General features: G+C 40.7%; 1 protein-coding gene across 1 annotated transcript in view; it reads left to right on the forward strand.

Moving 5' to 3' along the window:
• The first annotated feature begins 3 nt into the window (after positions 1–3).
• The window catches only part of LOC122549032 (charged multivesicular body protein 4b-like), a 46,168-nt gene continuing 22,768 nt past the window's right edge, over positions 4–23,403 (forward strand). Inside the window, exons 1-2 of the mRNA XM_043688173.2 lie at positions 4–285; positions 21,469–21,646. Of these exons, the coding sequence (XP_043544108.1) occupies positions 60–285; positions 21,469–21,646 (404 nt within the window). The 5' untranslated portion in view covers positions 4–59. The remainder of the gene's footprint in view (positions 286–21,468; positions 21,647–23,403) is intronic.

Below are 23,403 nucleotides of genomic sequence, written 5' to 3' on the forward strand. Positions count from 1 at the left end.
ACCTCCAGTGGGTCTCGAGCTGTGTTGTTGTGTTGGGCTCGAGGCGCCAGGCTGTCGTTATGAACAAGATTTTCAATTTCTCCAAGAGCGGCTCGAGCTCCGGGTCTGGGTCCAGCTCGTCCCGATCCCATTCGCACTCCAGGAAACAGGGCCCGAGCCCGCAGGAGGCCCTTCACCGGCTCAGGGAGACCGAGGAGATGTTGACCAAGAAACAGGAATTCCTGGAGAACAGGATCCAGAGAGAGCTGGAGACCGCCCGGAGAAGCGGCACCAAGAACAAGAGAGGTAGGAGCTCGTCCAGCTCGGTGTAACCCTGGGGGGCCAGGTGGAATATCCCCCTCGCTCACCACCTACCTCTGTCCTCCCGTAGGGTAGGATATACACCCACCCCACACTCGGGGAATGAACACGTCTACCCAACACCTACGACTAGATACAACTCTGAAGGCAGGGACATACTAACCTACATTCCAGAGCATTCACGATATGGGGTGTAGGAACACATTCACCATGATCCTGTTTGTACACTCCGTGGGGTGCAGGAACACATAATCCCCATGTTCCTGTATGTACACAATATGGGGTGCAGGAACACATAATCCCCACGTTGTACACTCTATGGGGTGCAGGAACACATAATCCCCACGTTGTACACTCTATGGGGTGCAGGAACACATAATCCCCACATTCCTGTATGTACACTCTATGGGGTGCTGGAATACATAATTCCCATGTTCCTGTATGTACACTCTATGGGGTGCAGGAACATGTATCCTCACGTTCCTCTCTGTAGACTTTATGGGTGGCAGGAACACACATCCCACATTCCTGAGTATGGGAATACAACAGGGAAGACCCATCCCCACACTGAATATATACCACAGCGGTGGAAAAAAACACATGTACCCCCCACTTTGGAGTATACTCACACTCCTGAATATACACTCCTGTGGGGTTAAATTGACACACTGCAGAACATACACAGAACTGGAGGCAGGGACATACCAATCCACCTTCAAGAGTATTCACTACACTGGGTGCAGCAACACACACACTCCACACTCCAGAGTATACTCTACAAGGGGGAGAGGCAGGAACGCAGCGACCTTACACTCATGAACACATTGCGTGAAAAGCTTAACAATGTTATTCCAGGAAATAAGCCTTTATACAAAGGACAGGAAAGGGCAGGCATGGAAAATCAGAATAACAGTCCAATGTTAGGAAATCCCTTCAAAACAGTGCAAATAATAAATTAGGTTAGAGACAGCTTCAATACCAACAGGTCAGATCACACTGTAACTATTCCTACCTCCCAAATATCAGGTTTTTCTTTTCCCTGACATGTTCATGCTGCTAAAAAATGACAACAGCAGTATCAAGATTAAAAGTTGAGAGAAATTAGAATAACCCACAGAGCAAAGGAAGTAGGAATATACTGTTAACTATCCTGTTCACTGAACAAGTGTGACAAATCGATTGACAGCAAGATTGAAATGTCAAGGCCAAGGAACATCAAAATTAGTATTGTCAAAAACATAATGATAAAGTATTTAGCAGTGCACTTTCATAAAGAATGACAGTATTGGTAATAACCTGTATTGTACCTTTAACATACCCAATGATAAGAAAAATATACATTAGGAAAAAAATAAGAAAAGCAAGCACTTTTTATTTTGCAGCCTAAGCCAGCATTTATTCTTGATTCTTAATCACCCCGAGGGCATTTTAAGACTCAATCATGTTGCTGTGGATCTGCTACCACATATGGGCCAGATGAGATAAGGATGATAGATTTCCTTCTCTAAATCATTTAAGTACATTTACTAACGGTTGATGATAGTTGACAGGGGTTATATGGTTGTCATTAAGCCAGCTTTTTAGTGAATTCAAATTTTGCCATGATGGGGTTTGAATCATATCTCCAGAACATTAGCCTGGGGCTCGAGATTACTAGTCCAGTGATATTGCCACTGTGCTACCATCTCCACCGACAGTGATAATGAAAAGGTTAGGGCCCTTTTTAACCCCAGATATGTAAATACTGTTTCTAATAGACACAATGACAAGAATAAACTCTGTTGATTAACACTATTTCTCCCTTCATCCTAAAGCCAAATGGCCCTATGCAAACATAAATTTAGCTGCAGATAGCTAATTGAAACAACTGGAAATACCAAGTTTTCTAATCCAGGGATAGTGAACCAAGAACACAACGATTGCTTAGGAAGTTGCAACATATCAGTTGGGCATATTCCAGTGTCTGGATTGACTAGAACTACAGTCTAAAGATTGATTTGAGCTAAGCAAACTTATGATATGTCAAACATACATTAAAGGCAGATTTATATATAAAATGTATTTGTATTACAAAACTGGCAATAAAAAGTGCCAGCAGGCAAAGAATAATGGCACGATAATTGTATAGCCATAAAATTAAAAATTGGTGTGTGTCCACGGAGAAGAGAAAGCTAGAACATAAAAGGGAAATTGATGTAGAATAGTGTTATGGGGCAATTTGGTTACTTCGCTGTGTGAGAAACTTCAGGCTAAATTATTGGGAGCACAAAACTGATGCAACAGTTACAGAGTTAAAAGTTGCATTGTGAAAGACCTGCCTTTACATTCCAAGTATTATGCAACACTAAAATCTGTATGGAAAGTAAAAGAAATACAAGCATTTCCTAAGTTAATGTATGTTATTTTTAATTTTTTGTAAGAGTACGTAATAGAGAATTATAAATGAGTTAATAGTGACCATGCTTTACATTTCCTAGTCATCTTGCATTACTTCTTGTCCATTGCCATTGAATTACTCCTTTTTCTGAGAAGTGAACTATAAGAACGAAATGGTTAGTTATAAAGGTGTGTACATAGTGGTCTTGCTTAAGGCAGTCAGCCACTGTTTACTGTTTCTCAAATTTCACATGGCCAATATTCCAGGGAGGGGTAACAAAGGCACTTTAAAGACAGCCTGTAACTTTCCTTGAACATAATAGCATTCACATTAATGATAGTGGAGCTTCTGCCCATCTTTCAAAATGAGGACAACTTGTCCATCAAATTGAATCATACTTTGAGTTGCAGCATCTCCATAATGAAGTAGAGTGGTGGCAGAGAAGGAAAGAATAGGAAACAAATCCCAAAGACTCACGGCAGAAACCTGCAATCTGAGTACAGGTAATCCTTGAGTCGAAGGACAGCTGACAACTCTCAATAAAGTTTTATATTTAGAATTTTCTGGCACTATTCCATGAACCTATATCTGAAAAGACCATATATTCATCTGTTGTCTCTTTCTACAATTCTAAAAAAATTGTAACTGATGAAATGATTCTCTGAACAATCTGTCCAATTCAATTTTGAAGAGATCTAAACCGAATGTCCTTTCAATCTCAAAATATACCAAAGAATTATTAATGAAAGTAGTGCTCTGTGTTCTGCTTGAACTAGCTTATACTTTTTTCTACATGTAGCAGTTCAGGTTCTCCCAACTATCCTTAATCAAAACAAGTTTTACTAAATTTTGTATTTAAATATGATTATGAAGGTGTTTGGGTGGGTGAGTAAGCTGTGAGGAGGATGCAGGGATGCTTTAAATGTGATTTAGACAAACTGAGTGGGTAACTGCAGGGCAGATGTATTATAGTTTGGATGAGTGTGATATTATCCATTTTGATAGGAAAAATAGGAAAGTAGATTATTAACTGAATGGCTTTAAATTGAAGGAGGGGAATATGTAACAAGGCCTGGGTGTGTTTGTACACCAGTCAATGAAGGTAAGTATGCAGGTACAGCAGACTGTCAAGAAGGCAAAACATATGTTGGCCTTCATAGCGAGAGGATTCATGAAAAGGAGTGAAGATGTCTTGCTGCTATTATACAGTGCAGCAGTGAGACCACATTAGTTTTGGTCTTCTCCTCGAGGAAAATTATTCTTGTTTCAAAGAGAGTGTAGTGAAGGTTTACCAGATTGATTTGTGGGATGAGAGTCAAAAAATGGTGCTGGAAAAGCACAGCCAGTCAGGCAGCATCTGACGGACGGCATGGTAGCTCAGTGGTTAGCATTGCTGCCTCACAGTGCCAGGGACCCAGGTTCGATTCTAGCCTTGAGTAACTGTCTGTGTGGAGTTTGCACATTCTCCCTGTGTCTGTGTGGGTTTGCTCCCACAGTCCAAAGATGTGCATGTCAGGTGAATTGGCCATGGGAAATTGCCCATAGTGCTAGGTGCATTAGTCAAAGGGAAATGGGTCTGCGTGGGTTACTCTTTGGAGGGTCGGTGTGGACGTGTTGGACCGACGTGAAGGACCTCTTTCCACACTGTAGGGAATCTAATCTTAGAAAAAAGCAGGAGAATCAATGTTTCGAGCAGAAACTCTTCATCAGGACTGCATCTGCAGTCCTCACTTTCTCCTGCTTCCTGGGATGACAGAACTGAATGTGTAAGGAAAGGTTGAATCGGTTGGGATTATATTTGCTGGAGGACAGAAGAATGAGGAGGCATCTCATAGAAATCCAAAAATGTTGTAACAAGCTAAGTACAGCAAGTGTGTTCTTAATGCTGCCGGAAATGCAGAGCCAGGGGTCACTGTCTAAGGGTACAAGATAAATCATTTAGGGCCAGTGGATCTGAGGACTGGCAGATGGATTTTAATTTAGATAAATGCAAGATGCTCCATTTTGGAAAAGCAAATCTTAGCAGGACTAATACACTTAATGGTAAGGTCCTGGGGGTGTTGCTGAACAGAGACCTTGGAGAGCAGGTTCATAGCTCTTTGAAAGTAGAGTAGCAGGTAGATAGGATAGTGAAGAAGGCGTTTGGTATGCTTTCCCTTATTGGTCAGAATATTGAGGACAGGAGTTGGGAGGTCAAGTTGCGGCAAGGCCACTGTTGGAATATTGCATGCAATTTTGGTGTCCCTCTTATCGGAAGGATGTTGTGAAACTTGAAAGGGTTCAGAAAAGATTTACAAGGATGTTGCAAGGGTTTGAGGATTTGATCTATAGGGAGAGGTTGAATAGGCTTGGGCTGTTTTCCCTGGAGTGTTGGAGGCTGAGGGGTGACCTTTATAGAGGTTTATAAAATCATGTGGGGTATGGATAGGCTAAATAGACTAGGTCGGGGAGTCCAGAGTTAATGGGCAAAGATTTAGGGTGAGAGGGGAAAGATATAAAAGAGACTTAAGGGGCAACCTTTTTCACGCAGAGGGTGGTGCATGTGTGGAATAGGCTGCCAGAGGAAGTGGTGGAGGCTCATACAATTGCAGCAATTAAAAGGTATATGGATGGGTATATGATTAGGAAGGGTTTAGAGGTGTATGGGCTTAATGTCTGATGAGAATTATTGATCACTGTTGGATTCCTTTCCAGATCCATCCTAATCTTACAATTGTCCTCCTCAGCACTTTATGTAGCTTATCCCCATTTTCCATATACTAAGAAGGAGTTAAAAAGGAACTTCTGTTTATAAGTTGTCTTTCACTTCCTTCGAACTCTCAAAGCATTTCAATTAAGTATTTTTGCATTAAAGTCATTACATTAATGACAAATATGGCAACCAATTTTTGCCCAGCCTAAGGTGATTTAAAAATAACTATATACCTGTTTAAAGAAGGGTGGAAATCACTGAGGGTCTATCCACAGTCTTGCAATATGGGATGTTGCAAGCAAGCTACAAGATTGCAAATCTTACATTGGTTTAAAAAAGGGAGTATGACAAACAAGACAACTGTAATTTAGTCAGCCTAATAACTAAAGCTGGAAAACTGAGGCAAGAATCCAGAGGAAAAGAATTTAGCATTTGAAGAACCATTGGCTAATGCATGGAGATAGATCTGTTATTGGCATATTGTACTGGGCTGATGTGATTTAAGTTGTAAATGATGACGTGGTTAATATTGTCTTTAAATTTCCAATAGGTTTTTGACAAAGTTTCACATAATAGATGCTATGAGAATTAATTTTGAAAATTGAGAAACCACCTGATATTGAAGCACTGGATGTGACATTGACAGTCTCCATCCTGTCAATCTTGCAGTGCCCTCATCAATATCTTGGGGCTAGTGCCAAAATTGGGAGTGCTATCTTACAGACCAATCAAACATCAATCTGACATGGAAACTCAGTGAATCATACTTTACATGCTACATACCAGGCAACACCATCACCCTGGGTATTTACTGACTAATAGTAGGACAAACACAACAGGTGACAGGTCAATGGTAGACAGTTGGGAGGGCATTGGAAGACCTCAATATTGACTGTTGACCCCATGAAGTGTGATGGTGTCAGGCCAAGCATGAATGAGGAAACATGGTTACCAAGTTCCCCCCTCCCAACATCAAACCCATCTTGGATGAGGAATCAGTATTCCTCCATATTGAATATCACTTGAAGGAACAGGATGACTTCAATGTTTATCACCAACAGTGACCCACCCGTACCACTAGTAACTGAGCTAGTTGAGTCATGAAGGACATAGCTGTTGGACTACGTCTGTGGCAGGTGGTGAAGGAGCCAGCAAGAGTGAAAAATATTTAACCTCATGCTCCCCAATCAGCCTACCACAGATGGCTCTACTTGTGACAGTATTGGTAAGAGTGACCTCTGCACAGCCCTTGTGGGTATGATATGCCACCTTTGTGTTAAGAATATCCTCCAATTTGTTAAGTGGCATTGTCATTGATGTGAAATGGGAAAGACTTTAAACTGATCTAGCAATTCAGTTGGGCATCCATTAAGGGTTGTAGGCTTTCAGCTGCAGCAGAATTATGCTTAAGCATAATGTGTAACCTCATGGCTTGTATGCTTCATCACCAGAACTTTCCAACAAACACCAAGACATTGCTTGGCTGGTAGTGAGAAGGGCAGTACCTGTGAGATCCTACATGTACACCGGGTCTGTCTGCACCATTGTACGCTGTCCCAAAGCAGCTGCTGCTGTAGATCTTCTCTACACTCTCCAATTTAATATCCTTACTATAGCAAGGTGACTAGAGCTTTACACAGTACTCCAAAGTGGTCTCACCAACATCCGTACAATTGCAACATGACATCCCAACTATAATGTTCAGTGGTATGAGCAATAAAGACAAGTCTTTACCACCCTGTCTACCTGTTACACAACTTTCAAGAAACTGTGTACCTGAACCCCTAGGTCTCTCTGTTCGACAATATTCCACAAGATCTTACCGTTGACTGTGTAAGTCCTTCCCTTGTTCGTCTTACTACAATTTATCCAAATTAAACTCCATCTGCCACTCCTCGGTCCCTTGTCTCTTTTGATCAAAATCCCTTAGTAATCTTAGATAACTGTCTTCACTGTCCATTATAGCAATTTTTGTGTCATATTCAAACTTACTCACCATGCTTCCTATATTCTTATCCACATAATTTATATAAATGACTAATTATAATGCACCCAACACTAGTCCCTGCGAAACATGCTGGTTGCAACCCTCCACCAATACCCTCTGTCTCCCTCCTTCAAGCCAATTTTCTATGCAATTGGCAAGCTCACCCTGAATACCACGTGATTTACTTACCAGTCTACCACTCAGAACCTTGTCCAAAACCGGACTAAAGTCTGTCTACCAATGTCTACCGATCTGCCCTCCTCTATCTTCTTGGTCATATCCTCAAAAAAAAATCTCCATCAAGTTTGTGAGACACAATGCTATGCTGGCTATTGCTGATCAATCCTTGCCTTTCCAAATGCATGTAAATTTTGCCTGTCAGAACACCACCAGAATCCCATCCAACATCTTACCTACCACTAATGTCAGAGTCACCGGTCTGTAGTTCCCAGGCTTCTCCTTGCAGTCTTTCTTAAATAAAGGTACAACATTTGCCACTCTTCAGTCTTCTGGCACCTCCTGTGGCTACAAAAATCTCTGCCCGCGGCTCCACAATGTCCTTTTGGCTAAGGAGCCCAGTAATGCAGATAAGTCTTCAACCAATTTGAGTGTCCTTATGTTATCAAGAAACCACAATAGGCACTGGGCATTGCAAAGACTGTTGGTCCTGACAGTGTTCATGCAATTGTACTGGGGTTATGTGCTTCAGAATGTCTGGTGCTTTTCCAGTACATCTACAATACTGTCAGCCACTCCTCAATGTGGAAAATTGGAACGTCAATACATGAGAAGCAGGACAAGTCCAACCTGGCCAATTACTGCCTTAACAGTCTACTCCTGATCACCATAAAAGTGATAGAAGTTGTTTTCAACAGTGCTATCAAACAGCGGTTTCTTAGCAATAGCCTGCTTATTGATGCTCATTGGCCATTTTGTTCAAAATGAAGGTCAAATAATTCAGCACTTTTGTTCATTTTGAACCAAGGCTGTAAAAGGGTCGTGAGTGAAGTGACCAGCAAGGTCAAATAAAAGTGACTGCATTTGCCATCAAGGCTGTGTTTCACCATGTATGACATGAGGTACTCCAGCAAAACCAGAGTCAGTAGGAATAAGGGAAAATCTCTGCTCATTGGAGTCTTATTTAGTACAAAGGAAGATAGTAGTGATTGGAGGACAGTCATATCATCTCCAGGACATCTGTAGGAGTTTGTCATGGTAACCTTTTAAAACAATCTATGACAGTTCCATGGTCTCCATTACTAAACCTTATTTTAAGTTGCAGATTTCATTAATTGAATTTAAATTCCACCTATCAATATGACATGACATTGAGCAAGCCCTAATCCTGTCAGAACTTCTAAAAACCCCTTGCTGAAAAAAAGTGCCACCATGATAGGAAACAAGCCAAAGTCAACAGCCTCTATTTGAAAATACAATGTTCCTATTTATGTAAATAACAATTAATTGCCATCAATTATTTTGTCAAATTTGTATGTTGAGATTTGCTGGTGAAATTTGGGTGTCCAATGAATTGCATGAAATTATTCAGTCAAAAATCCTTGGAACATTTCATAGTGTTTTGCAAACACTTACTTGATATAGAAGTGTAGTGAGGAACAAATCTGATTTTTGGACATTGATTGAGGAATAGATATTGACCAATACATCTTCCTGATCTTCTTTCATATCATGCAATGAGGTCTTTTAGTGCAGTAAGGGACTTGGTTTGACATCCAATTGAAAAGGCAACACTTCTTTACTATTGCACTAAAGGATCATCCTTGATTTTGTATTTGTCTGCATTTGGAGTTGACCCCATAACCTTCTGACTCTAAGGCAAGAGTGCTAAGACCTGAGTCACATCTAACACTGTTTTAAGACCTTTCTTCATATCTATTTCTTTTTGTGGCTTGGTGTGAATATTGCTTGATAACATTTACAAGGAAATGCCTTAGGATGTTTTTTATTGTGCTTATTCTGCTAAATAAATACATTAATTTCTGCAGCATGTTGTTACAGTTTTACTAATTTTTGCTAATGTATCAATTAGCAATGATGTATGTGACCACATGAAGTTTCTTATTTTGGAATTGCGAAGTTAGAACAAAGTATTTTCATTTGAAATATCAAAGCCTGAACAACCAAAATGTATAACTAATCTTCAATGCTCTTCTAATGAAAATCCTCATTTTATCTATTCTTTTAGACATAAATGAGTACTTTAGATGCACTTGAAAGTGTATGAATGCTTATGTGTTTTTCATGCTAGATGAGGACACCTATTTTTCAAGGTGCGTCCAGAGTGATTTGATAGTTAAAAATGCTGTGGACCACTTTATCACTTGTATTTTTCTTTATTTTCCTTTCTTGGGTTGTTTGCCCATCGTAGTTATATTAGAGTTAAGTGTATAATAAGTCATATGGATAAGCTTTATGGATACAATTGTTCCATATTCAAATAGTGACAATTAATAGTAGTCATCTAATCAGCTTCCATTATGGGAAATGCATCGAAACAAGTTTTAAAAATTTTAAAGGTTTTTGGTAAGATGACAGATTCTGTTTCCTACAAAAAATAACTTTTCAGCATGAAAAGTCATTTCTAAGGATTTTCTAAACCATTGTTCAAGAAAATTCTACAGGTACTTTTGGTTGTGACGTCACCTGCTGCAGAAATCTGTAGAGGCCAAATCATTCGGTGACAGGCTAGGAAAGTGGGCAAAGAACTAGCAATTGGAACACAGTGTGGGAAAGTAAGAGTTTATGTACTATGGTAGGAATAATAGACACACAGACTATTTTCTTAAAGTGAATGACTTCGGAAATCTGAAGCACAAAAGGATTCTCCTAGCGTTCATGTGCAGGTTACATGGCAGTTTGGAAGGCAAATTTAATGTTATAATTCATTTTGAGGGGGCTGGAATAGAAGAGGAGGGATGTACTGCTGAGGCTGTTTAAGGCTCTAGTCAAACCACATTTGGAACATTGTGTACAGTTTTGGGGCCCTGTTTCCAAGGAAGAAAGTGCTAGCCTTGAAGGGGATGCAGAGGAGGTTCACAAGAGTCATCCCAGGAATTAAGAGCTTGTCATATGAGGACTCTGGGTCTATACTCAATAGAGTTTTGAAGTATTAGAGCGGAGGCCTCATTGAAACTTATAGAAAATTGAGAGCTTTGGATGTCTATACTAGTATGAGACACCAGGAACTGAGGGCACAGCCTTGGAGTGAAGGGATGACCTTTTAGAACTGGGATGAAGAGGAATTCTTTCAACTGGGTGATGAATTTGCCTTAGAAGGCCGTGGAGGCAAAGTAATTGAGTATTTTTAGGGCAGAGATAGATAATTTCTTGATTAGTAAGGGGGGATCAAGGGTTACGATGGAGAGAAGGTGAGAGAATGGGGCTGAGAAACACATCAGCTATGATTGAATTGTGGAACAGACTAAATGGGCCAAATGGCCTAATTATGCTCCTATATCTTATGATCTTATGGGTAAATGCAAAAGGCTCAGGATTTTCTGATATTTGCCCTTGATGCCCACTTGCTTTAGAAGGGAGAAGTATACTTTTTCATTTGGCTGATTGCAGCAATCCTGCTTGTGGTACACTCAGGATTTCAGATCGTATCTAAATGAAGTATTTAGAGTATTAGCGCCTGATTTAGGAACTCCACAGATTTGCTTTGGTGAATGGGTAGCTGACATTCTAGTCCTGTGAACAGCCCAAAACGAACAAGTAACTCAAGAAGGAAGAGGAATTGGCGCCACTAACACCCATCATCAATGTTGGAACAGCTCAACATGAAAGTGCGAAGACAAATCTGAATGATTTGCAACTATCAGCCAGAGTGCCCAGTAAATGATCCATTTGTCACTCCTCCTGAGGTGCCTAGCACCACAAATGACAGTCTTTAATCAATTAACTTCATTGCCTGTGATGTCCAAAAATCACTGAAAGCACTTCGAGGTTCTGACTGAAAATTAGTGCTGCATCTTTGGAATGTCACTGATGGGAGGGCTGCTGATCAGTTGTTAAAAGCAAATCTTTTTGTGGCCAGATCAATGGTGTCAATAAAAACTTAATTTTAAACCATCTTGTGGAGCCCTGGAAAATCAGACCTTCATTAAGAACCCTTGTAGAACAGCTATCGCATTTAGTATTTTACAGGTAAGCTAGTATAATTGTAGAAAGGAGTGAACTTGGAATGGGTGTGGTAATTATGGTAGGTTGAAATTTCTTCAGTTGTCTGATTTATATTAAAATATGCTAAGCAGGCTCCATATTTTAAGAGTGGATCTCAGGATCAGTAGCATTGCTTTAATGTTAAGTACAGTACTTGTTTATCAATAAAAATTATTAAAAACCAATAGTAAGATTGAAATGAAACGGAACAAAATTATACATTACATTATTTTAATTCTTTCGTTTGAATAGTATTTTTTTGTTTAGGCTGTATTGAGTACATTTTCCTCCACATTATGAAAGTATAAAATTTGTACTAATTACATTCCAGAAAGCAAGCCTGTTGTGTAATGCTATATACTTGGAGAGTTAATGTTATATGTTGAGGAATATTCTAATTTGGAAACACTTTCACGCACGTGTATACACATACACACACACCACTACTTGTCCAGGGTTAATAGTTATTTGTTAATAAACTAGATTTTATAAATTAATTTGTTCATTGTTAAATATGTGAAAGAAAGGAAAGTGTGCACTTAGATGTTTTTATTTTAATGCATGAATTTCCTGATTTTATTTTGCATGTCTTAATTGGGTACCTGTGTTTCTCTTGACAGATCACTTCAAGTTAATTCACTTCCTTCATACTTGCAGAAAGAACATCTTCAAATCTTTTGTCTTCTTTGGCCTGCTCTGTGATAAAATGCTACGTAAACCTGTAATCCTCCTTTCTGTTAGATCATCTTGGCACCTGTAAGTCACATTTGACCAATGGTTTAATTTCTGGGACTATTCTTTTCTCTTTCCTAGAAGCTTCCTTTCTGTCCCTAAATATGAATTTACTGCAGAGTAACAAGTCAGCATTTTGCTTATACAGAATCTGATGCTATAATATTTTAAAGATTTTTTTTTAGAAATGATGGGTAACATTTGAATGTGATGTCAAATATAAACAAAAGTTATTGAAATCACGCATTATGAATCATTAAAGCCGTATATATTTTTGACAACATTCAAAACATTTTTCTCTGTCTTCCTAAATCATTCATCAACTGTACGTCAGGCATTCTAAGAGGTACTGCTTTTGCAGATGATATTTGACATTGGAGCAAATTACTGCACATGCTGGAATCTGTACTGAAACAAAAAAATGCTGGAGATCACAGCAGGTCAGGCAGCATCCATGGAGAGCTTTGAAGAGTCACCTAGACTTGAAATGTTAGCTTGCTTTCTGTATGGATGCTACCTGATCCACTGTGATCTCCAGCATTGTTTTGTTATTTAATATTGTTGTTGTTGTGCTAGAGGTTCAGAACAGATATACTGATGCCCAGTTTCTTGTTCTTTTAGTACCTCCACAGAAGTTAGGAGGTTTTAGATTTAAACCTTTAAGTTATAAACTTATTTTTCTGGATTGATGGGTAATAATTTACCATGTTGCAACTGTAGCAAAATTCCTAATGATTCTGCATAAAGGTATCTGGCACAGTGTTCTGAAATTAGCCAAGTAATAACTACATGTGACAAGCTACCAATTTTAGAGAAAAGGATTTCTGAAGTAATTAGTATGTCACTGTGTTGTTAGTATGTAATTAATATGTCTGCAATTAAATTAGCTATTGTTTCATCACTCTACTGCATTGGTTGGATTATCAGAATATTCAAAATTATTTCCTAATGTTTGTCAATATTGTTTCCTAACGCTCAAATTGTTCTAGTAAACCTACACTACACCTTGATTTTGATGTGTACACGAAACGCTTCATTAGAATCCACTTTTATAAGTACTAACAAGGATCCTATAATTTGCATCAGAATAGGCTGGATATGACAATAGACAATAGGTGCAGGAGTAGGCCATTCAGCCCTTTGAGCCTGCACCGCCATTCAACATGATCATGGCTGATCATTCCTAATCAGTATCCTGTTCCTGCCTTATCTCCATAACCCTTGATTCCACTATCTTTGAGAGCTCTATCCAACTCTTTCTTAAATGAATCCAGAGACTGGGGACTCCACTGTCCTCTGGGGCAGAGCATTCCACACAGCCACCACTCTCTGGGTGAAGAAGTTTCTCCTCATCTCTGTCCTAAATGGTCTACCCCGTATTTTTAAGCTGTGTCCTCTGGTTCGGCACTCACCCATCAGCGGAAACATGTTGCCAGAGTGTCCAGTCCTTTCATAATCTTATACGTCTCAATCAGATCCCCTCTCAGTCTTCTAAACTCAAGGGTATACAAGCCCAGTCGCTTCAATCTTTCAGTGTAAGGTAATCCCGCCATTCCAGGAATTGACCTCGTGAACCTATGCTGCACTCCCTCAATAGCCAGAATGTCTTTCCTCAAGTTTGGAGACCAGAACTGCACACAGTACTCCAGGTGTGGTCTCACCAGGGCCCTGTACAGCTGCAGAAGCACTTCTTTGCTTCTATACTCAATTCCTCTTGTTATGAAGGCCAGCATACTATTAGCCTTCTTCAGTACCTGCTGTACCTGCATGCTTGCCTTCATTGACTGGTGTACAAGAACACCCAGATCTCTCTGTACTGCCCCTTTACCTAAATTGATTCCATTGAGGTAGTAATCTGCCTTCCTGTTCTTGCCACCAAAGTGGATAACCATATATTTATCCACATTAAACTGCATCTGCCCACTCACCTAACTTGTCCAGGTCACCCTGTAATCTCCTAACATCCTCATCACATTTCACCCTGCCACCCAGCTTTGTATCATCAGCAAATTTGCTAATGTTATTGCTGATACCATCTTGTAAAAAGCTGCGGTCCCAGCACGGATCCCTGCGGTACCCCGCTGGTCACTGCCTGCCATTCCGAAATGGAGCCATTTATCACTACACTTTGTTTCCTATCAGCCAACCAATTTTCAATCCAATCTAGTATTTTGCCCCCAATACCATGCGCCCTAATTTTACTCACTAACTTCCTGTGTGGGACTTTATCAAAAGTTTTCTGAAAGTCCAGGTACACTACATCCACTGGATCTCCCTCGTACATCTTCAGAGTTACATCCTCAAAAAATTCCAGAAGATTAGTCAAGCATGATTTCCCCTTCATAAATCCATGCTGACTCTGTCCTATCCTATTACTATTATCCAGATGTGCCGTAATTTCATCCTTTACAATAGACTCCAGCACCTTTCCCACCACTGAGGTCAGACTAACTGGTGTATAATTTCCTGCTTTCTCTCTCCCACCTTTCTTAAAAAGTGGTATAACATTAGCCACCCTCCAATCCTCAGGAACCGACCCCGAATCTATCGAACTCTGGAAAATAATCACCAACGCATCCACGATTTCCCGAGCCACCTCCTTCAGTACCCTGGGATGCAGACCATCAGGCCCCGGAGACTTATCAACCTTCAGACCTAACAGTCTCTCCAACACCAAATCCTGACAAATATAAATTCCCTTAAGTTCAGGTCCTTCAGCCACTGTTACCTCAGGGAGATTGCTTGTGTCTTCCCCAGTGAACACAGATCTGAAGTACCCATTTAATTCCTCTGCCATTTCTTTGTTCCCCGTAATATATTCTCCTGTTTCTGTCTTCAAGGGCCAATTTTAGTCCTAACCATTTTTTTGCCTTGCACATACCTAAAAAAGCTTTTACTATCCTCCTTTATATTATTGGCCAATTTACCTTCGTACCTCATTTTTCCTCTGCGTATTTCCTTCTTAGTAATCCTCTGTTGCTCTTTAAAAGCTTCCCAGTCCTCAGTTTTCCCACTTATCTTTGCTATGTTATACTTTTTCCTCGTCAGCTACGGCTGCCCATGCCTCCTCCTGGGATCTTTCTTCCTTTTAGGAATGAACTGATCCTGCAACTTCTGCATTATACATAGAAATATCCGCCATTGTTCCTCTACGGTCATCCCTGCTAAGGTATTGCACCATTGAACTTTGGCCAGCTCCTCCCTCATAGCTCCTTAGTTCCCTTTATTCAACAGAAGTACTGTCACTTCCAACTGTACCCTCTCCCTCTCAAATTGCAGATTGAAGCTTAATGTATTATGGTCACTACTTCCCAATGGCTACTTCACTTCGAGGTCTCTGACCAATTCTGGTTCGTTACACAATACCAGATCCAGAATTGCCTTCTCCCTGGTCGGCTCCAGCACTAGCTGCTCTAAGAATCCATCTCTGAGGCACTCCACAAAGTCTCTTTCTTGAGGTCCAATACTATCCTGATTCTCCCAGTCTACCTGCATGTTAAAATCCCCCATAACAACTGTAGTGACATCTTTGCGACAGGCCAATTTCAGCTCCTGATTCAACTTACATCCGACATCCAGACTACTGTTTGGGGGCCTGTAGATGACTCCCAAGAGGGTCTTTTTACCCTTAGTATTTCGCAGCTCTATCCACACTGACTCTACATCCCCTGACCCGCGCAAGGGACTGAGTGCTCCCTTACCAACAAGGCCACCCCACCCCCTCTGCCCATCAGTCTGTCCTTACAATAGCATGTGTAGCCTTGAATATTCATTTCCCAGGTCCTTTCCACTTGAAGCCACGTCTCAGTTATCTCCACAATATCATATCTGCCAATTTCCAAAAGAGCCTCAAGCTCATCCATCTTTTGTCTAATGTTTCATGCATTCATGTGTAGTATTTTTAATTTGTTACTGCTCTCACCCTTCCCATCAACCCCTATTTCACTCAACCTTACAACATGATCCCTTTCCGAGTTTTCTGCTTCGTTGATACAGTTGTCTTTTTTGACTTCTCTTGTCTAACTTTCCCTTCAATTTCCTTTTTAAACATCCAGCTTGTCCCCTTCCCCCCGCTACTTAGTTTAAATGTAGTGGTGCTGCAGTAGAAAACTTGCCTGCCAGAATGCTGGTCCCTAACCTATTAAGGTGCAAACCGTCTCTCTTATATAATTTATGCTTACCACAAAACATACCCCAGTGATCCAAGAATTTAAATCCTTGCTTCCTGCACCAGTTCCCCAACCACACGTTCAAGTCCATTATCTCCCTGTTTCTGGCCACACCAGCATGAGGAACTGCTGGTGATAACCAACTTGGATGTCCTGCTTTTCAGCCTTCTTCCGAGTTCTCCGAAGTCCCGCTGTAGTATGTTCCTCCTCTTCTTCCCGACATCATTTGTGCCGACATGTACCACCACCTCTGGCTCTTCACCCTCGTCCTTGAGGATTTCCTGCACTCTGTCCGCGATGTCTTTCACCTTGGCACCAGGAAGGCAACACACCATCCTTAAATCCCGTCTGCTGCCACAAAAACCCTGGTCAGTTCCTCTCACGATGGAGTCCCCTATTACCACGGCTCTGTGCGATGTCCGACTCTTCCGCTCTGCATCTGCGCCAACTTTTGATTGACAGACCTGGCCGCCTTGCGAACTGGCAGTGTCATCAGTCTCTACTGTTTCCAAAAGCTTCAACTTGTTCCTGACAGGTACTTCTCCCGGGGTCTCTTGCACCTGTCTCCTCTCTGCCTTCCTCATCGTCTGCTCTCTTCTGCTCTCTTCTGGCATGATTGGTGTAATAACCTCGCTGAAGGTCTTGTCCAGAAAGATCTCGTTCTCTCGAATGAGCCTACGGTCCTCGAGTTCTTTCATCAGTGCTGCAATATGCTTGGTCAATAGCTGAATCCGCACACACTTTCCACACATTTAGATTTAGATTACATTACAGTGTGGAAACAGGCCCTTCGGCCCAACAAGTCCACACTGACCCGCCGAAGCGAAACTCACCCCTACCCCTACATTTACCCCTTACCTAACACTACAGGCAATTTAGTATGGCCAATTCACCTGACCCTGCACATCTTTGGATGGTGGGAGGAAACCGGAGCACCCGGAGGAAACCCACGCAGACACGGGGAGAACGTGCAAACTCCACACAGTCAGTCGCCTGAGGCGGGAATTGAACCCGGGTCTCTGGCGCTGTGAGGCAGCAGTGCTAACCACTGTGCCACCGTGCCGCCCACATATAGGAGCCAGACACACCAAAGTCGTTGACCTCCCACATCAAGCACGTAGCGCACTGAACCAGCTGGGCAGTCATGTCTTCACCCTCTTCAACTGTGGCGTAATCACTTCACTCAACCTCCTTGTCAAAGATTCCTGAGCTGAAGCCTCACTCTTCGATCCAAACTTCCTTAAGACCCTCTTTTTGTGGCAAGTCTGTGGACTCTTAATTTAGGTTAGAGGAGGAGGGAGGGAAGGATACCCTACTTTGTAGGACCTGGGGTTTAGAACTCACCCTCTCTAATAGCAATCACTTACCTTCCCGACCGACTTTGCGCTCCGCCTGAACTTCCGCCCAGCTCCCGCCGCTCTCTGCTGCGAAAAGACCGTTGGCATCGAGGTAAGTTCTTTATATAGCAATCACTTACCTTCCCGACCGGCTTTGTGCTCCGCCTGAACTTCCGCCCAGCTCCCGCCGCTCTCTGCTGCGAAAAAAGCTGTAGATTGGCTTAGATTGTGGAATCATTTGACCATCATTTATTTTAGGAACAAAGTCTTCATTAAAATGTATGTTAGTAATTTCTTTTACCCCAGGAAGAAATGTTTATCTTTGCATCACATATGTAAATTTGTTTCCTTTGCTGCTTTGGTGTTTTTATTTTTAGGTTGAGTTTCCTTTTCCCTGGAGATGAACAACTATTTGAGATTCTGTAGTCCTGAGTGCCCTGTTCCAATTTCTATTGGACGCTTCTGTTTTGCATCAGGACTTGATTTTTTGCTTTGCTACAAGCGTATATTTTTGTCAGTGTCTGCATCTGGAATGAGTAAATGTGTACATAAGGAATCAAGACCTGTGGCCGTGTGCAAAGCAGGGAGACACCCAAGTGGGCAAAGTGGTCTAGGATATGGAGTAACATTTTGCTATTCAGTCACAAGTAAATTGTGTTCGCAGGAGAAGTAAGGTATTGGAAAACTTAGATTACAAAATAAAAGAATAAAAATTGTCACCGATTTTTTTTTTTCTCTCAACTGATAGTTGGAAGGTTATCCACATCAGAAAAGGTTAACTGTAAGTTTTCTTTTGAATTTATTGTTTTATAGACATAAATTTTAAAATTATTATAAACATGCATGTATATCTGTATGAACATGTATTTTATGATCCCAGCTGATGGCACTACTAGTCAAATCAGATTGCAGAATTAAATTTGGTTTTGAGAGATTTTTGAAAATTATTTGTTAATGTGATGGATTTTAACTGCAATAATCACAGACGGCTGCAAAGTTTTAACTAACAATTGAAATTTTCTGCACCAAAGAAAGAAAAGTGCACAAAGCTACCTAAATGTAGAAGACAGTGTTAAAGATCTTGCAATATAGAGCAAAGCAAAGTCTAATCCCACGTTTTGGCACTCCATTTAGAGACTCATCCAAAGAAGTTAACTTTCTATACCAAATCTTTAAGTTTGACTTAACTGATTCTCTCCAGACCTTTCCTGTGAACTATAGAACCTTGTTACACGAATACTCACAAAACTGAGAACTTTGTCTTTGTTTTATAATAACCTGCTGATTTCTAACCAAACATTCTTAGTTTCAAAGTTTAACAAGCTAAACTTTTCAAATGTGGTAACTGTGCTTTCCCTGAACTGTCCTATACTTATTTCCAAGACAGATATACTATTTGCTTCAAACTCCAGTTATGTCTTCTCTGATCCGCCTGACCACTTTCACTCTGTTTGCTGAGATAACATTGATTTTGATTATTTTAATCAAAAGAAACTTATAGCCTTCAATGTTTACACTCCCTGCCATATACCAACAGAGTAAGAACAAGTTTCCATTAAACTGTAAGGGGTCTCTACTCTGACATATATGCTGGTCTCTGTTCAGGAAGGAGAAAGTGAGGTCTGCAGATGCTGGAGATCAAAGTTGAAACTTTATTGCTGGAACAGCACAGCAGGTCAGGCAGCATCCAGGGAACAGGAGATTCGACGTTTCGGGCACAGGCCCTTCTTCAGGGCCTGTGCCCGAAACGTCGAATCTCCTGTTCCCTGGATGCTGCCTGACCTGCTGTGCTGTTCCAGCAATAAAGTTTCAACTCTGTTCAGGAAGGATAGACTGGCCTTTACTATTTTTAAAAGAAAACCGTTACAAATTAACCAATCCCATGTACCACTATTTTAAAATTCAAACCAACAATGATATTATTAGATGCTCAGACACCATTCATCATTCTGGATGTAAGTTTGCTCGCTGAGCTGGAAAGTTCATTTTCAGATGTTTTGTCACCATACTAGATAGCATAATCAGTGAGCCTCCGGTGAAGCATAGGTGTTAGTGACCTGCTTTCTATTTTGATTACATTAGATTACATTACAGTGTGGAAACAGGCCCTTCGGCCCAACAAGTCCACAACGACCCACCGAAGCGCAACCCACCCATACCCCTACATTTACCCCTTACCTAACACTACGGACAATTTAGCATGGCCAATTCACCTGGCCTGCACATCTTTGGACTGTGGGAGGAAACCGGAGCACCCGGAGGAAACCCACGCAGATACGGGGAGAACATGCAAACTCCACACAGTCAGTCGCCTGAGGCGGGAATTTAGGTTTCCTTGGGTTGGGAATGTCATTTCCTGTGGTGATGTCAGTTCCTGCTCTTTCTCAGAGGGTGGTAAATGGGACCCAAGTCAATGTGTTTGTTGATAGAGTTCTTGTTGGAATGCCAAGCTTCTAGGAATTCTCACGCGTGAACAAGCCAAACAGAGACACGCACGAGAATTCCTAGAAGCACGGCACTCCAACAGGAACTCTATCAACAAACACATCAACTTGGATCCCATTTACCACCCTCTGAGAAAAAGAGCAGGAAATGACATAATCAATCTAAGGAAACCTAAACACATAAATAGAAAGCGGATCACTAATACCAGTGCTTCACCGGAGGCTCACTGATGTTACCTAGTAGGGTGATGAAACGTCTGAAAATGTACCTTCCAGCTCAGTGAGCAAACTTACATCCAGAAACTCAGCCTGAGCTACAGATCTTCTCAAAACTCGTTAATCTTTCATAATTATATATTACTGTCCATAATATGCCCTCTTAGAAAGACATACTAACACAAAGTTATAGTGGCTTCTTTCTTCAAAAAAAAACCTTGGTTGTGATATTGCCCATATTTCAAGGATTAGTATAAATCTCCAACTCCTCCCCATGACTGTGTCTGCTTGTGTCTTTCTTTCTGACTACTTTATGCATGCCACGTGATTATCATTTAAAAAAAAAAGACCTACTTCAGTGTAAGGATTTTTGAGGCCCACTCTGCAAGATATAACTTACCAGTAAGTTTACATTCTGTCATGTAAATTAGGTGTATTAATTCCTTCTAATTGAATTAGTAGCTATTTTATATTTGGACTGTGGATCAGAGTATAAATGCTTTTATAACTGTAATTTGATTCTGCCTCCACTTCACTCTGGGGCAGTGAGTTCCACAGATTCACAACCCTCTGAGAGTAGTTTCCTCTCATTTCAGTTTTGAATCTACCTCCTCTCACTCAATATCTGTGACTTGTTGTTTGAGACTGCCCCACAAGGGGGATCATCTGTTCAACATTCACTTTATCAAACCCCTTTAACACTTTATATCCCTCAGTCAGTTCCCCCTATTCTCAAATCCTGTTACCATCCATTCAGCATTTACTTCTCTCCAGGCTTCCGGTCTCCATCTCTTTTCTGTCTCTGCACTGTCTGTACTCAATTCATCCTTTTCTTCTCTGCCCGCCCTCCACCCACACTCATGTCGTCTGCGTAAATACCACCATTTCCCAGCTGCTTTCAGTTCTGATGTAGGTCACTGGACATGAAATTTTAATTATATTTTGCTCTCCACAGATGCTACCAGACTTGCTGAGTTTCTGCAGCACTCTTTTTGTTTCACTATATTCATTTCTTGTTTTTTCTATTCCCAGTTGCTCTACAAGCACTCAAACGAAAGAAGCGCCTTGAAAAGCAGTTGGCACAGATTGATGGTACACTCTCTACAATTGAATTCCAGCGAGAAGCATTAGAAAATGCAAACACAAATACAGAAGTTTTGAAATCTATGGGCTATGCTGCAAAGGCCATCAAAGCTGTTCATGAGCACATGTAAGTGTTTTATTTTTTATCAGGTACTGGGGAATTTATTTCCAAATCAATGGTCATTGCACTGGATTTTTCAGAAAATTAAGTTTTGAAGCATGCACACCATTATCAATGTGTAATAGGCCAGCAATGTCATAAAGGAGAAATAAGCCAAGAATTGGGGATGGCACAGTGGCACATTGGTGAGCACTGCTGCCTCACAGCGCCAGGGACCTGGGTTCAATTCCACCCTCGGGCGACTGTCTGTGTGGAGTTTGCACATTTTGCCTGTGTATGCATGGGTTATTGCCCACAATCCAAAGATGTGTAGGGTTAAGTGAATTGACTATGCTAAATTTCCCATAGTGTTCAGGGATGTGTAGATTTGGTGCATTAATCAGGGGTAAATATAGGACAATAGAGTAGGGGAATGGTTCTGGGTGGGTTACTCTTCAGAAGGTTGGTATGGACTTGTTGGGCTGACGGGCCTGTTTCCACACTGGAGGGATTCTCTGATTCTATTGTATTGTGATTTGCTGTAAGTCACTTGCATGTTAATTTGCCAATCAACGTTTTGGTTAGGGAGTAGAGTGGAGCCTCATTCTTTCATAATTGTGAATTGATTAAAAAAAATTGCTGGAGAAACTAAGTAGATCTGGTAGCATTTATGGAGACATAAACAAAATTAATGTTTCAAGTTTAAAGTTTACTTCCGAAGAAGAGTCACAGCGGATTCAAAAATTAACTTTGTTTCTCTGGTGTTGCCAGCCCTGCTGAGTTTCTCTAGCACTGTGTTTGTATTTTCTCTAGCTCCGCAGTACTTTGCTTTTATCTCTGAATTGTTTTAGTTGGTTTAAAATGTCTAATTTTAACTGTTTTTGTATCTTTCCCAATGCCTCTCAATCCAGTTTTTCTTTTTATTTCACGTATATAACTAATTTGACAGTGAAATTTAACCCCCTTTACAGATGAACTCTGCATTCTTTAATCACATTAGTTAATAAGATATAATGTTTATCCTGTTGGTAAGCAGGATTCCTTTGCTATGATATTATCAGCTTGCAGATTCAGTGATTTTGTGATTAAAGAATTTTAAGATTTAGAAATACCTAATCTAACTAACAGGGTTCACCACTGGATAATCCATCCCAGCAAAATCTGGTTTATTATGTTTAATATTTTGATTCCACATTATTTTCAATTTATTCTTGGTACCATTTGTGAATTGCTGTGTGGATGTACTTAAATCCTGAATTTATAATCAAGTAACACATTGAGGATAGTCTTGCTACAAATCACCTTAGGGTTGATAATTCCTTTCGAATACTTCATTGTGATATAACATTTGTTTGAAACAATGTAGTTGATGAGTGCCATGGCATTGAAACCAGCCTGTTAACTGTGAATGTTGAAGGCCAAGGATTAAACTTTAATCAACCTTAAACCTACATTAGACTAGTGAGCTACGGGCACCTGCTTGCATTGCCAGCTGTTTCATTTTTGAAGGTTTTTTTAATGCTAAATTGATTGTCATGATGCCATTGGGAAAGGAGGATGAATGAACTGGAATGTGTTGCTAGTTGAGATTTTGGGCAAGTGATATGTGGAGTGGTGATGGACCATGATTTTAGTACAGGATGTGTTTCTTTCATCTCTACATTCAGGTAAGTACCTTTCACAAACTTACCTTTTAGATGCTAACCTTCCTTTAAGGACTACTTTCAGTTCTGTAAACCTAGTGTTCTTGGTGCCAGATATGTTGAGGGGAACCTAGTTTTGTA

This window comes from Chiloscyllium plagiosum, unplaced genomic scaffold (assembly GCF_037043375.1).
Source record: "Chiloscyllium plagiosum isolate Xiang-an unplaced genomic scaffold, Cpla_swu_hap1 HiC_scaffold_4, whole genome shotgun sequence".
Classification (NCBI taxonomy): domain Eukaryota; kingdom Metazoa; phylum Chordata; class Chondrichthyes; order Orectolobiformes; family Hemiscylliidae; genus Chiloscyllium; species Chiloscyllium plagiosum.